The 13,999-nt window shown below is 52.1% G+C and overlaps 7 protein-coding genes across 7 annotated transcripts; 5 read left to right on the top strand and 2 right to left on the bottom strand.

The window, feature by feature from the left end:
• Positions 1-338: 338 nt before the first annotated feature.
• On the top strand, positions 339-5,564 carry KD926_003864 (putative plasma membrane phosphate transporter Pho87; the record flags this gene model as incomplete). The annotated part of the gene is made up of 8 exons (XM_053097770.1): positions 339-671; positions 744-1,082; positions 1,159-1,577; positions 2,186-2,677; positions 2,866-4,120; positions 4,180-4,455; positions 4,583-5,360; positions 5,419-5,564. The coding sequence occupies 8 exons, from the start codon at positions 339-341 to the stop codon at positions 5,562-5,564; spliced, it is 4,038 nt and encodes a 1,345-aa protein (XP_052958315.1).
• A 977-nt stretch (positions 5,565-6,541) lies between these two features.
• On the bottom strand, positions 6,542-7,271 carry KD926_003865 (uncharacterized protein; the record flags this gene model as incomplete). Its single annotated transcript, XM_053097771.1, has 2 exons — positions 6,542-6,548; positions 6,619-7,271. 2 exons carry the CDS (start codon positions 7,269-7,271, stop codon positions 6,542-6,544), a joined length of 660 nt encoding a protein of 219 aa, XP_052958316.1.
• A 146-nt stretch (positions 7,272-7,417) lies between these two features.
• On the bottom strand, positions 7,418-8,243 carry KD926_003866 (uncharacterized protein; the record flags this gene model as incomplete). The annotated part of the gene is made up of 2 exons (XM_053097772.1): positions 7,418-7,667; positions 8,011-8,243. 2 exons carry the CDS (start codon positions 8,241-8,243, stop codon positions 7,418-7,420), a joined length of 483 nt encoding a protein of 160 aa, XP_052958317.1.
• A 274-nt stretch (positions 8,244-8,517) lies between these two features.
• On the top strand, positions 8,518-8,991 carry KD926_003867 (uncharacterized protein; the record flags this gene model as incomplete). The annotated part of the gene is made up of 1 exon (XM_053097773.1): positions 8,518-8,991. One exon carries the CDS (start codon positions 8,518-8,520, stop codon positions 8,989-8,991), a length of 474 nt encoding a protein of 157 aa, XP_052958318.1.
• A 966-nt stretch (positions 8,992-9,957) lies between these two features.
• KD926_003868 (DUF2470 domain-containing protein) lies at positions 9,958-11,257 on the top strand (the record flags this gene model as incomplete). Its single annotated transcript, XM_053097775.1, has 2 exons — positions 9,958-10,633; positions 10,752-11,257. The coding sequence occupies 2 exons, from the start codon at positions 9,958-9,960 to the stop codon at positions 11,255-11,257; spliced, it is 1,182 nt and encodes a 393-aa protein (XP_052958319.1).
• Positions 11,258-11,460: 203 nt separating this feature from the next.
• Positions 11,461-12,148, top strand: KD926_003869 (40S ribosomal protein eS8; the record flags this gene model as incomplete). Its single annotated transcript, XM_053097776.1, has 2 exons — positions 11,461-11,534; positions 11,620-12,148. 2 exons carry the CDS (start codon positions 11,461-11,463, stop codon positions 12,146-12,148), a joined length of 603 nt encoding a protein of 200 aa, XP_052958320.1.
• A 513-nt stretch (positions 12,149-12,661) lies between these two features.
• KD926_003870 (40S ribosomal protein S8e) lies at positions 12,662-13,669 on the top strand (the record flags this gene model as incomplete). Its single annotated transcript, XM_053097777.1, has 1 exon — positions 12,662-13,669. One exon carries the CDS (start codon positions 12,662-12,664, stop codon positions 13,667-13,669), a length of 1,008 nt encoding a protein of 335 aa, XP_052958321.1.
• Between the last annotated feature and the right edge of the window lie 330 nt (positions 13,670-13,999).

A 13,999-nucleotide genomic window follows, 5' to 3' on the forward strand; every position in this document is an offset into this window, starting at 1 on the left:
CTCTCTCTCTTCCTTTTCTCTGGTTTTGTTATCTTTAGGTTATCTGTGACACGGATAAGTTCGGAATGGCAAATTGGATTTGGTTTCTGGAATCTGTTTTAATAGGGCTAGAAAATATATTGGAAATGATAAGAGCTTCCTTGGAATTAAACATACGGAGTACATCGATGATCTCATGGGGCTGGCCGACAACGGACTCTTGGCAGTGAATGATGACTAAGCAACAAGGAAAATCCAATTATCCAAGGAAATGTAGCAGCGTGCGGATTGAACCCTTCGTCGACATCATCCCATCCTCTTCTAGCCCTCACTTGGTTTTTTGGAGGTGTGATTCAAAAATGCCGCCTCGCCTCAACCTTTTCACCATGAGGGCACCAGTCCCTGCCCTCCGTCAATCCTCGACGCCGTCTGTGAACCACCCTTCTCGCCGCAGCATCGTCACGGCTCTCAATGTTAACAGGCCCAATGCGGTGAACTCTGGCCTAGCACAAAGGAGATGGAACTCATCGGGTTCCGACAACAACGATGATGCCGATAGACTCAAGGGCCCGACCGAGGATCCCTTACCTCATGTCAGCCAGGAGGCCGCGGAGATGACCAAGATCATGGATAAGAAGTGTGACGGTACCGCCGCCAGCCCCGAGTTGGAGCAGGGCACTCCGATCTCAGAGGTGGGTGACTCCAATCATCCGTGTATCATTGACTCCTTGTCTCGACGTTTCTAACGGGTGACCCCAATATAGATCCTGCAGCGCGACAAGGAAGCGCGGAAGCATGCCCCCAAGGTCATGCAGGATCAAATGAAGGGACCATCTGGCTCGCGGTCCTTCTCGACGTTCACTCGCCGTCAGCAATCCGAGCTCCAAGGTCAAGCTCCGGACGCCCATGATCCGACGGCAGCCGTGGTGGCCAACATGATTTCCCAGGTCAACGCGCAAGCTGCGGAGTTGCATACCGGCCTTAAATTCCAAGCCCCTGGTCCTCTCCCCAAGACGGAGAACTTTCGCAAGAGATATGACTCTGTGATCGACCAGTTTACCAACTTGATCATGCAGGATGGTAAGAAAAGCAGGGCTCAGAAGGTAGGAGAACTGAGGACCCCCACCTAACTTTTTGTCGTTGAGACCATCGCTAATAGCATAATCTATCATCGGATAGGATATGGAGTTCATCCTAACCCATCTGCGCACCGCCTCTCCGCCGCAAATCAGTCCTAAACGCCCTCTCCTTCCTTGCCCTCCGGCTGCCCAACTCCCCTTGAACCCCGTCATTTACCTCACTACGATTGTGGACTCCGTCGCTCCTCTTCTCAAACTCAAGTCGCAAAAGGGTATTGCCGGTGGAGGTGCTTCCGTGAACGTTCCCATTCCCCTCCGTGTCCGACAACGGCGAAGGGCCGCGATCAAATGGATCATCGATGCCTCTGATAAGCGACGGGACACTACATTCGCCCAGCGAATTGCCAACGAGCTTATCGCCGTTGCCGAGGGCCGTGGTGGCGCCTGGGATAAGAAAGAACACACCAACAAGCTTGCTGTTGCCGCCCGTATGAACGTCAACCTCGTTCCTCGCAAGCGGTAAACGGGAGCCTACTGGTGAGATTCAATTCGGGATACATTGGAGTCTGTGGTCTTTGTTTTGTTTTGCATGCTATAATCCAGCCTCGTGCAACCTGTGTATAATTTATGATCGAGGTTTTGGTTAGTTGATGGGGGGAGTGTCTCAAGTGCAAGGGCTGTTCCCCCGTACAATGAAAGAGAAATACTACCACCACTTGTACAGCGGGAGCTGTTGTCACTGCTACTACTAGGTATCCATAGGTAGTTGTATACATCCACCGTAAGGTACTTCGTAGCGACTGGAAGCCCGAGTGGATGACTAACCGAGACCCGAAAAGGGAGGACCCTGCCAGGTGACCCGGACAATCCTTGACCTGCTCGCATTGACTTCTTGTCCTCCCCTGAGCTGATCAACTCATTATTGAAAACTCTGGAAGTCATGGGCGTGTCCAGATGATTTACTTGCCCACCTATTATAATGTGCCAAACCTAATTCCCTAGCTCTGCTCGCCCCCACATCCCGGTCGCTTTTCTCCGATGTGCCACCGCTGCCATTATTCGCTACGCTACTACTCCGTAGTATCTAGACTCTAGGTAGATGTCCAAGTCAGCTAGTGTCTGCGGAGACTCGAACGTTCACCTACGTCGCGCCGCCTTGAAAAAGGACGCTTTATCTTCCTACCCCTCCCTTTTTGCATCCTTCGGTTCCTCGCCGTCGCACACACCGTGTCGTCGAATGCTGCGAGACGAAACGTGGCACGCATCGCTTCTGCGACGGGTGCCTCTTCTCACGACCTCGACTTAACCCCCCATTCACCCGATCAAGGCATCGAACTTGCCGAATATCCTTTGCTTCCCGACCCTCAGGCCGGCGATCGTGATCCGGATTCGATAACTGAGAAGCGTGTGGGCCCAGGAAGAGGCGGTGACCCGCATCAACGTCGCCCATACTCAAGACCGCTTAGGCTTAAATACTGGGTTGAGGCTCTTCAGAATCGCTCACAGTATCTGAAAGATAGTGGACTCGACGCCAAGATGAAGTTTTCGCACAGCATTCAGTTCAATGCCGTTCCGGAGTGGAGCTCCTATTACATCGCGTATAGCAATCTCAAGAAGGTGTAAGTGTGTCCATGCTCCTTGGAAATCGAGGGCCGTCGCCCGCTTATATGAACTTCCGCGCTCCCGGTGTGACTTGACCACGGCGTGCAAGTGCGACGGTCGGTTCACTCGGAAACCACATGTTACATCTCGTACCGGTGCCTCGCATGAGATGACCGCTCGCTAACAGAGTGCAATTCGGTTTTAGGATCTATTCTTTGGAGCAACAGGCACACCAGGCCACTGGAACGGCCCATCCCGACGTTGAATCCGCACCCTTGCTAGACAGTACTCCCAACCCCGATGCGATCTTTCGGCGATCTTTGGATCTGGAACTCGAGAAGATCTGCAGCTTCTACGCAGATAAAGAGGTAGAAATACTCAATGAAGTGGAAGGAGTTGCCCGAGATGCCGAAGAATACGTCTCGGAGACCGATGGCGTGAGCTTGGACCCGATGAGTGAGAATATGACCAAGACGCGGACCATGAGCTCGGGTTCCAGACCGCGCGCGGAGAGCACGTTTCGGGATTATTCGTTGAACAATGGACGACGACGCAGTGCGATTAGCGAGTCGATGGTCGAAGAAGAAGACGATGACGATGATGCGGATAGTGACGACGACCAGCTGCTGTCGCATCGCGAAAGACCAACGTCGCACGGCGCCACCTCAATTAACCTCGGTGATAGCCGTGCCGACATGAGGCACTCATCCTTTTTGCGAGACGCGCGGGACCTGGAATATGATGGTCACCCCAACATGCGCCCTGGTGCACAGGTCGAGAACTTCAGGGATCCTAAGGTTCTTGACCTCTACAACTCAGGACTCTCTTTGAAAAAGCGAATTGTTGATGCCTATGTGTCAATCTGTGGGCTCAAATCATACATTCAACTGAACAAAACCGGGTTCTCCAAAGCCCTGAAAAAGTATGACAAGATTCTTGATCGCAACCTCCGACGAGAGTTCATGAACTCCACGGTCTCCCTAGCATATCCCTTTACGGAATCGACCATGAAGAAGGTGGAGGATTATATTCTCAAAATTGAAAGCGTCTATGCGGACGTTGTTACCGCCAAGAACCTATCTCTCGCCAAACGTGAGCTTCGATTGCACTTGAGGGAGCATGTAGTCTGGGAGAGGAACACGGTGTGGAGGGAAATGATCGGCATCGAGAGAAAGGCCCAGGCGGCGAATGTCGGTATTCGCAGGACCCTTCTGGGTGGCGCTGAGGATCCTGCAACAGCACGACGACAAGGTGACGAACAAGAAGGTCCAACGAAGGAATTTAGAACTCCTCTAGGCGTGTTCCGTCCTCCGGAATGGCTGTTCAGCTTGAGCTTCGCAACCCTCGTTTTCAACCTTTTTGTCTTCGTGGTGCTGCTCCTTGTGCCGATCATGGATAAACCAGAGCAGCAAAATTGCTTGGCCATGCTGGTTTTTGTCAGTTTGTTGTGGGCTACAGAGGTATGGCCTTCCCCCTGTCCCTTATGAGCTCCATTTACTCATGTAATTTCTTATGTTAGGTCATTCCTCTTTTCGTCACTTCGCTTCTTGTGCCGTTCCTTGTCGTTTTGCTGGGCATCATGAAATCGGAGAAGAAACCATACGAGCGATTAGGGCCGAAGGAGGCTACGGGGGTTGTTTTCAGTTCCATGTGGACGCCAGTCATCATGCTCTTACTCGGTGGCTTCACAATCGCCGCAGCCTTGTCTAAACATGACATTGCTCGGCGCATGGCGATGTTTGTCTTGAGTAAAGCTGGTTCCAACCCTAAAGTTGTACTCCTCACAAACATGTTTGTGAGTATGTTCTTGAGTATGTGGATCAGCAATGTGGCATCTCCAGTCTTGTGCTACTCGATCATTCAGGTAACCCGCGGTCCCGATTGTTCCTCAGCTATCCTATGTTGCTAACCCAGATAACTAGCCCCTGCTCCGCACACTTCCACCCGACTCGAACTTTGCCAAAGCCCTCATTTTAGGTATTGCTCTGGCTGCCAATGTCGGTGGTGCCGCGTCACCGATCGCATCCCCCCAGAACATCATTGCGCTCCAGAACATGTATCCCAGCATCAGCTGGGGCACCTGGTTCTTTGTGTCACTTCCCGTCTGCATCATATCCATCCTGCTGATCTGGCTCCTCCTGCTGGCCACCTTCCATCCCGGCCGTGACACCACCCTTGTCCCCATTCGGCCCGTAAAGGACAAATTCTCCGGGGTTCAATGGTTTATCAGTATTGTCACACTGTCCACCATCGCTCTCTGGTGTGGCAGCCATCAGCTGGAGCATGTCTTCGGCGACATGGGTGTGATCGCGATCATCCCCATGGTTCTTTTCTTCGGAACTGGTATCCTCAACAAAGAAGATTTTAATAATTTCCTGTGGACCATCATCATCCTGGCCGCCGGAGGGCTTTGTCTCGGAAAAGCCGTGACCTCTTCCGGCCTCCTGCATACATTGGCCAATGGCATCCGCGAACGCGTCGCACACCTCAGTCTATACAGCGTCTTGATCGTGTTTTCCAGCTTGATCCTAGTCGTGGCCACGTTCATCTCCCACACCGTCGCCGCCCTCATCATGCTCCCTCTCGTCCGACAAATCGGCGTCAGCATGGATGACCCGCATCCCAATCTGCTGGTCATGGCTAGCGCCCTGATGTGCTCTGTGGCCATGGGCTTACCGACCAGTGGATTCCCTAACATGAGTATGTTCCCCTTTTCTTCTACTGCCATTGCAAATCCAACTAACCTTCCCCTTTCCAGCGGCCATCATGACTGAAGTCCCCCAAACCGGCCAGCGATACCTCCAAGTCCGCCATTTCTTGACCAGAGGTATCCCTGCCAGTTTGATGTCGATGGTTGTCGTCGTGACTGTCGGCTACGGGTTGATGTACATCGCCGGCCTATAAACCAACACCTGTGATGGATTATAAACCAAGATTCAATACATCCTGACTTTCGACGACATCACCTACTTCCTTTGATAAAATTTTGATTTTCGAATATTCAGCGACCGTCTTTTCCCTCGCGTCTTGGATATATACGTCTTATTCAAGTCTCGCTTGCTTGCTTGTCCTTGCTTGAGTGGATGTGTTTTCTTATATCTGTGTTTCTGTTCTGTTCCTGATTGGGTTTTCTTAGACGAGATATAGGTACTATACTTTGTTATTTGGGTTACTTATACACGGTAGAAAAGGCAGGGCAACGCAACAAGGGGAGGCGGAATTGACTTTTCACCCACTTGCTTATGTATATTTTTCTTTTTTGACTTGGATCGACTTTGCTTTTTACCGACCATGTGCACGCATTTCGCTATTTGTTTCGCTACTAGATTGTTGTGACTTACTTATCTTACAAGATGAGAACTTGAAGACAGCAAATTGAACTGACTGGAATCTACAAATAATCTACACTAGACTAGGTCATGAGGAAAATTTGAATCCGAGTATAATTCATTAATCATTCCAAGTCCTTGAGATCCAATCATCTGGATAGTGGTATCGTGATTTGGATCCAAGCCCGGAAGTACTATATGCGTCGCATCGTTTCGGTCTCGAGATGAAGTAACAATCGAAAGGAAAAATGAAACGAAAAAGGAAAGGAAATATAGGAAAAAGCAGAAACCACCATGTCATCCCACCAGTATAAAAAGAAAACAGAAAAAGCTAATCATCAGAGTGGAACAGGCAACATGGGAGATCTAGACTCTGCGCGAACAAACACCCGAGCAAAAGAATCCCAAAAGGCATTATCGTATGCAATCGAACAAAAAGGCAGCGCATGAAAGATAAAAGCAAAGGTATCGAGTATGTGCAATGAAGCAAAGACGGATAACTGATAGGAAAGGGTGCTTTTTCGTCTATCGGTCGAGTTCACGTCATGTCGTTTAGTTACTGTGAAGAAAGCATGTTAGCTCAGGTCCATGAGGCATAATGGATGGATTAAAGCAGGGGGGTAACTCACAGCAATCCAAGAGTCAGGTCACCATGAATCTTGGCTTTCAATTGCACTTCGATGTCGAGGTTCAGATCTAGACGCAGTCGCAGCTGTTCGTCTTTTCCGCCCTCATCACCACCCTCGCTCTTGCCGCCGCCGAGGACACCTCCAACGGCCTTTCCGGCAGAGCCGGTCACGCCATTGAGAGCATTACCGGCCGTACCCTGGACCAGGTTGCCGACTTGGTCCACTCCTCCCAGACCTCCGAGAGGACCGCCATCTTCCTGTTCTTGGGGCTGGCGACGCTGGCGGCGCTGGCGGCGGGGCTTCTCGGTAGGGGCATCCATTGTTTCGGAGTCTTGACGAGTTCTCTGAGGACGGGGTCTTCTCTGGCGACGTTCAGGAGCTGATTCCCTTTGAGGAGCGGGCTCGTTATCCGAGTCGGGTTCTTGCTTGAAGGTCTTCTTGTTGTCGTCCTCTTCTTGCTTAGGTTGAGGACCGTTGTCTTGTCCTTCCTCTTCTTTAGGTTGAGGGGAGGTAGGGTTGTTGTCTTCTTGTCCTTCTTCCTTGGGCTGAGGGGAGCTAGGACCGTTATCCTGTTCCTCTTGAGGCTTAGGGGAGTTGGGAGTGTTCTCGTTCTCCTGTGCGGGGGTCTGGGGATTGTCCTCCTTATCAGACATAATGGAAAGAAAAAAAAGAGAGAGAAAGAAAAGGGACTAGAGATCGGAAGAGAAGAGGGGATTATATCTGGCGTAAGGGGGGAGGGGAAGGTTACCTGATGGCGCTATTTCGTGTTGTAGAGATTATGACCGCATCCCGTCTAGATCTAATTTATATGGCGCTCACGATCATGCAAGGTTGGAGCGTCTTCCAGCCCACCGTCGACGTCAGCTGCGTTCGAAACGGGGAGCAGAGATTGGAGGAAAGCTGGAGAAGCGAAGACAGCGTCATCTGTAACACCGCGAGGAGGAGGGCCGCCGCCCTGATTGCACCGGGTGGAGGTCGACAATGACGTCTCGAGCGCAAGGATATCAGCCCTTCGCATCTTGTTCCGTCGCGCACGATCGCCGACCATACTGAAGCGGGTTAGATGTTAATATATTAGCGTACGATGTATGGCCCGAGTTGCTCCATCGCGCCGGCCCACTTGACCGCTTGGATGCGCGATGACGCCACGCACGTCAGTGCGGTCGAGACTTCGAGTCCCGGTTTTCATGGAGTTTCGCATGGAGATGACAGGCAGGGGAAACGTTGGGAAATTGCGATGGCCCCTATCAAATTTTCGAACAAACTCCGTACACCGTAGTGGGTGCCGCCCATGCCGAATGTCTGGTTCCCAGCGCTCTCGCGTGCGTACTCCGTCCCATGGACCATGGATTCGAGTGTACCTGACAGTCCTGACTGGTGTCTGCCAGGTACTGAAAATAGTAACTCCACGCTATGTAATCTGGCAGAGACATGCGATGACTTTCCTGAGACTTGAGGGATGGGGGATGACGAATGAGTGTCAAATCTGGGTCTCCAAACTTTGCAGGCGTCTGTCCATCCACAAGTCGGAGTTGCTTGTCGGTCGCGCCACCGATGTGATCACCGATTGTTGGGTGGGATTTCTGGACAGATGCATTGCAGGACAACGTCATGGGCTTGGCCATGCATGTTAGAGATGGCCGCCCATCCTCGGGGTAGGAAAAAGTAGACAAAAGGTGTCTGGCTCGTCGGTTCTCGTCCGGCCTTTTTCTATCCATCACATTTTCTTCCCCCCTCCTCTTCCCCGATCTTCGACCTGTTTATTTTCCCGAACCATTATTTACTCTCTCTTGTCCACTCATTCTTAGTTCCAGACAAGAACATAGTCTGGTCTTTCATTCGTTGTCATCCTGTGTGCTGTTGATTAGAATCTCATAGCATCACCCTCAAAAGGTCGCAATGGCAACCGCAACCGCCGAGAAGCCCAAGGAGCAAAAGCCCTTCCAGCAGCAAGAGGACGACTACTCCGATTACGACTCGGATGAGTATTCGGTCTCTGGGGACGAAGATGATCATGCCCCTCAGAAGCCCGTTCAAAAGCAACAGCAGCGACGACGTCAACAGAACCAACAACGACGTCCTGCTGACGACGAGGATGACTATTCCGACGACTATTCTACAGACGAATACGACGACGATGACTATGAAGACGAGGTGCAGGGCAATGCGATGCAGCCCTTCAAGCGGGGCCAGCAGTCATTAACCAACCAGGGCATCAGCAGCCAGCAGGTGCAAAACGGAGCGATGAACACCGTCGATAAGGGCGGCGAGGAGAAAGACGACGGTCTCCGACTGACCCTGGAGTTGAACCTCGAGATCGAGGTGGAACTGAAAGCACACATTCACGGCGACCTGACCCTATCCTTGCTGTAAGTTGTTTTCTTTTTAGCCTCACCGTACCCCCTTCCATGAGGCACTCTAAGAATTGAATAGGAGTTGACCACTCTTACCTACGCAGTGCATAATGGTCAACGTCCGAGTTGCACGATCTGTGTGGGCCACTCGACGAACTTGCGTGGCATGGATCTTTTTCTTCTATTTCTCTCTTTCTTATGTATCCGTTATGTGATGAAAGCCATGAACAGTTGACCGCGATTTGAGGTCCTACGTTTTTTGTTCTTCTGTCTCTTCGATTTCCGATAGAATTCGGCTGTTCGTGTTGATGCGTGTTGTGCGTCTTGATACTCCATCTGCTAGCATGATTGATCGGTTTCCCTGGTGTTTTGATTTCTTAAGTTATGTTGGAAAGACTTCTTTCTTTTAATTTGATAATATTGAAATTATTCAATGACCCTGACCAGCGTCGATAAATGAGTCTTGACAGTCTGACCACTCCATACTAGGCCGTAGTAGATGTGGGTGAAGGCTAACGCTTAGTGACAGTTCGATGTTGTGTGATGCAGGGCTGGTTCTCCGGTATGGAATAGTCGATGAGACTCAGATGTGTTCTTCCAGGATTTGTTGATGGATTGTAATGCGTTGGGCTGTGATGGAGAGGAAGAGAGAAAGAGGGAAGGAAAGGGAAGGAAGGGTGGCCATCACGTGGCGCACGAGGTCCAACGTGCCCGTCGGTCGAGAGATGATCTTCGCTCAGGACCTGAGGACCCCCTTCCATCACGACGAGGCACATGTGGGCAGAAGAAGCCGACGGCTAAGTCCCCATCGCAAAGCCGAGGCCGGATTCTTGGCGGGAGATCGAAAGATCCTCGCTCCGGTCGAGTCCCGAAGTAGGTAAAGCACCATCCATTGCAATTGCGCTACGGAGACCACTTCTCATCTACTCTCTATCTCTCTCGCCTCATCTCTCGTTCCCTGTCAATCACAAATCAAACAATCCCCATGGCACCCTCCAATACTGCGGATCAGTCCGCCAACACGACCAAGAACTTCATCATCAAACATATGAACGCCGACCATCAAAAGTCCCTAGCCATGTACCTGCGAGTCTACTGCCATGTCTCAACGTCAGAGGCCAAATCCGCTCGACTCGAAGACATCAGTCTGTCCGATCTACTCCTCAGCGCTAGAGGCACGCGCTACACCGTGCCGCTCGATCCACCCATGGCCTCGTTCTCCGAGACTCGCGGCAGAGTCGTGGCCATGCACAAGGAGTGTCTCCAGAAGCTGGGACTCTCCGACATTACAATCAATGAGTATCGCGTCCCGCGGGGTGTAGGCGCGGTTGGATTCGCCGTGTGCCTCGCTGCGATCGTGGGTTTCTGTCAGCGCGACAACTTCCTGCCCGGGTCGCTGGTCTACGAGACGATCGGGCTGGACAACTTCCCCGCGATGGCCCGCCTCTGCTACAAGGTGCAGCCCGCGGTGTTCATCTTCCTTCTGGGAGCGCATGCCATCGAAGCGGCTTTGCTGACCGTCAAGCGGTTGAAACCGCACGGCGTGCCTTTCCTGTCGGCGACGTGGTTTGCCTGGGTGCTATCCACCGTGGTGGAGGGATTCGGGGCATGGATACGGTTTGATGCGATGGTGCAGGAGAAGCGAGGGGGGAAGGAGCATAGTCAGTAGGGGATCAGAGGAAGGATGTGTAGATACTAGATAGTGCTCAGTACCCAGCTAGAAGGGTGGAATCAATCACACGAATAATAATTAGAATGAATACTGAGATTAAGATTAAGATGATCCCGTGACGTTCGACCAAAAGGGAAATCGAAGCGCTGACATAATCTACGCCAAGCCCCGTGACGCGAAGTCACGGGACGCGAGACTAGACCTCTCTGGGCCTAGCGCAGTGTGGAATAGGGCAACCTTCGACACAAGCGAGCCACAGTGCGAAATTCACGAGAGTCCGACGACCAGCAGTTCAACTCCCCGACGACAACCCCATCGACCCTTGCCCGCTGCGTTCCTGGTGAAGGGCTGCAGGATTAGAGGTGAGTTTCTTGTGATATCCTCCGCTCTCGATATCTCCTTGTTGTTCCTGCTTTCGTTGGTTCTCGCTCCCTGCGTCGTGCGCCGTGGTCAGTCTCGTTTAGCGTCAATTCGAGTCGGAATTGGGATCGAAACGTCGAAGAGGACGAGAAGGTTCACAACAGACAAGAAGAAGAAGAAATTTCAAACGTCGAAATTGACATCGGCATCGCTTTGGTTCTTTCACCTCCGACACAACGGTCTGGAAAGATAAGAAGAGAATTTTCTTGGACTTTGCGACTCTGTCAACCACGCTCGATTCATTTCGTCTACACACTCGACCAATGCGCACAGGAACGAAGAGCAGAAGATCAGGAATACACAAGGGGATTAAAAGGCTGCGGGGATTTGAAAAAAATCTTTCATCTATCAGTCAACTAATATCCATATCCCTTATCTAGTCCATACATCGACAAAATGGGTATTTCTCGCGACTCCCGTCACAAGCGCTCGGCTACCGGTGCGAAGAGGGCCACCTACCGCAAGAAGAGGTATGAAACCGGCTGTGAACCCACATCGTGATGGTTATCCGGCGATCTAGAGTTTCTGACGGTTTTTTTTTTATCTGCAATTCAGAGCCTTCGAGAAGGGTCGCCAGCCCTCCAACACCCGTATCGGTACCAAGAGAATCCATCTCGTCCGTACCCGCGGTGGCAACCGCAAGTTCCGTGGTCTCCGTCTCGAGGCCGGTAACTTCTCGTGGGGATCCGAGGGAATCTCCCGCAAGACCCGTGTCATCGTCGTGGCCTACCACCCCTCCAACAACGAGCTGGTCCGTACCAACACCTTGACCAAGTCCGCCGTTGTCCAGATCGATGCCGCCCCCTTCCGTCAATGGTACGAGGCCCACTACGGCCAGCCCATCGGCCGTCGCCGCCAGCAGAAGTCCGAGGTCCCCGAGGAGAAGAAGAGCAACAGCGTGACCAAGAAGCAGGCTGCTCGCTTCGCCGAGGACGGCAAGACCGAGTCCGCCATCGAGCGACAGTTCGAGGCCGGTCGTCTGTACGCCGTCATCGCCTCGCGTCCCGGCCAGAGCGGCCGTGTTGACGGTTACATCCTGGAGGGTGAGGAGCTGGCTTTCTACCAGCGTGCGATCCGGAAGTAAACGAACGAGAAGAAAAAAAAGAGAATCAAGATGTGTGGAAACGGGTAGTCTTTGGAGTTTGTTCAAGCAATTTTTTACCAGAAATTCAAATACGTTATGAATCTGGGCCTCTTCGCTGGTTTTTCTTCGGACAGAGGTTGCATCTGTTGTTGTAGAAGCTCCTGAACAACTTGTTCAACCAAATGGAAATGATCCTTAGTTACGTTGTTTTCAATTTAAGATTTTTAATGTCCGGAGTACGATGTAGTTGATCTTGTCTTAGTCCCTTCCCATTTGCCTTGTCCTTGGCCCTTGCCCGTTAACGTGTGTCCAGTGCTCGCTGTCGAGGATCGATGACGCCACTCCAGCCCTCCCTCGCTCCTCACCTTCCACCTACCTACAATTTATTCACATCCTCTTCTCTTAACCCAATCCCCTTCTCTCAACCTTATAATTCAACCATCTAGATCACCCACCTCAATTCCCAACCACATATATTCAAAAAAGAAAACCGAAGAAAACCGAAGAAGAAAAATGCCCCCCTCCAACACCATCAAAACCCGCCTCTGCCTAATCTCCGACACCCACAGCCTCCCCCCGAGCCCTCCCTCCGACACACACAACCCCTACCGCCACCCACTACCATGGTCCAACATCCTCTTACACGCGGGGGACCTCACGAAAGTAGGTCGCTACGACGAACACCTCGCCATGCTCTCCATGCTCAAGAACGCCCCCGCGGAACTGAAGCTCGTTATTGCGGGGAACCACGACATTACGCTCGACGAGGAGTACTATACGCGCGTGGGACATTATCGCCACCGGTATCGCAGTGGATACACGGCGCCGTCGGCGACGTATGGACGGGAGAAGTTCGAGTCCGGGGGAGGCGGGACGGAGGCTGAGGATGAAGCCGCGGTGGAGGATCCGGCGGCGATTAAGGCGCTGTGGACGAGTCCTGAGGCCGAGGCCGCCGGGATACGGTATCTGGAGGAAGGGACGAAGGAGTTTCGCCTGTCGACCGGAGCGAAGGTCCGTGTGTATGCGTCGCCGTATACGCCGGAGTTTTGTGAGTGGGCGTTTGCGTATGAGCGCGGCGAGGATCGATACGGGGGCGTGGAGGGGGCGCAGAACCCCGTGCCGACATTCCCGCCGGGCGTGGATGTGATGCTGACGCATGGTCCGCCGTATGGGATCCTGGATCAGGTGGTGCCGGGGCATGAGAGCGTGGGGTGTGAGCATCTGTATCGGGCGGCCGAGAGTGCGAAGCCGCGGGTGCATGTGTTCGGGCATATTCATGAGGGCTACGGGGCGAGGCGGTTCGAGTGGAGTACGCATAATCGGTCGATGATCCAGTGTGACGAGTCGACGACCAGGGAGGAACGATGTGCGTTTGTGGATGTCAGTGAGAGTGCGCCGAACCCGTTGCGCGTGGGCAAGGAGACGCTGTTCATCAATGCGAGTGTCGTGACGGTGCAGTATGAGCCGGTCAATGCACCGTGGGTGGTGGACGTGGATCTACCTCTGGATGAGGGTAATTGAGAATTGAGGAGGAGATATTGAGTGGTCTCAATATTGTATATACTACTACTATATGTTCACATTTTTCTATATATTTATGGCGAGGAGTATTGTGGGATTTGGGGAGATTGATACTGGCGCGCCCACTCCAGCAATTGCCGTTTGAATCAGTTACAACAGCTTGAACAGATGATAATGCCAAATGCTTCATTCTTATATAAAACGACGCCTCCAGGGACCAAACCCACCAGCCATTTGCCACCACGGGTATAAAGGGGCCCAAACATGACAAGTAAAAATATGCGAAAGAAGTGTCAAGAAGAATAAAAAGGATCGAATGAACAGATGTGC

The sequence above is a fragment of the Aspergillus affinis genome, assembly GCF_023601865.1.
Source record: "Aspergillus affinis strain CMG 70 chromosome Unknown NODE_19_length_383810_cov_86_361570, whole genome shotgun sequence".
Lineage (NCBI taxonomy): Eukaryota > Fungi > Ascomycota > Eurotiomycetes > Eurotiales > Aspergillaceae > Aspergillus > Aspergillus affinis.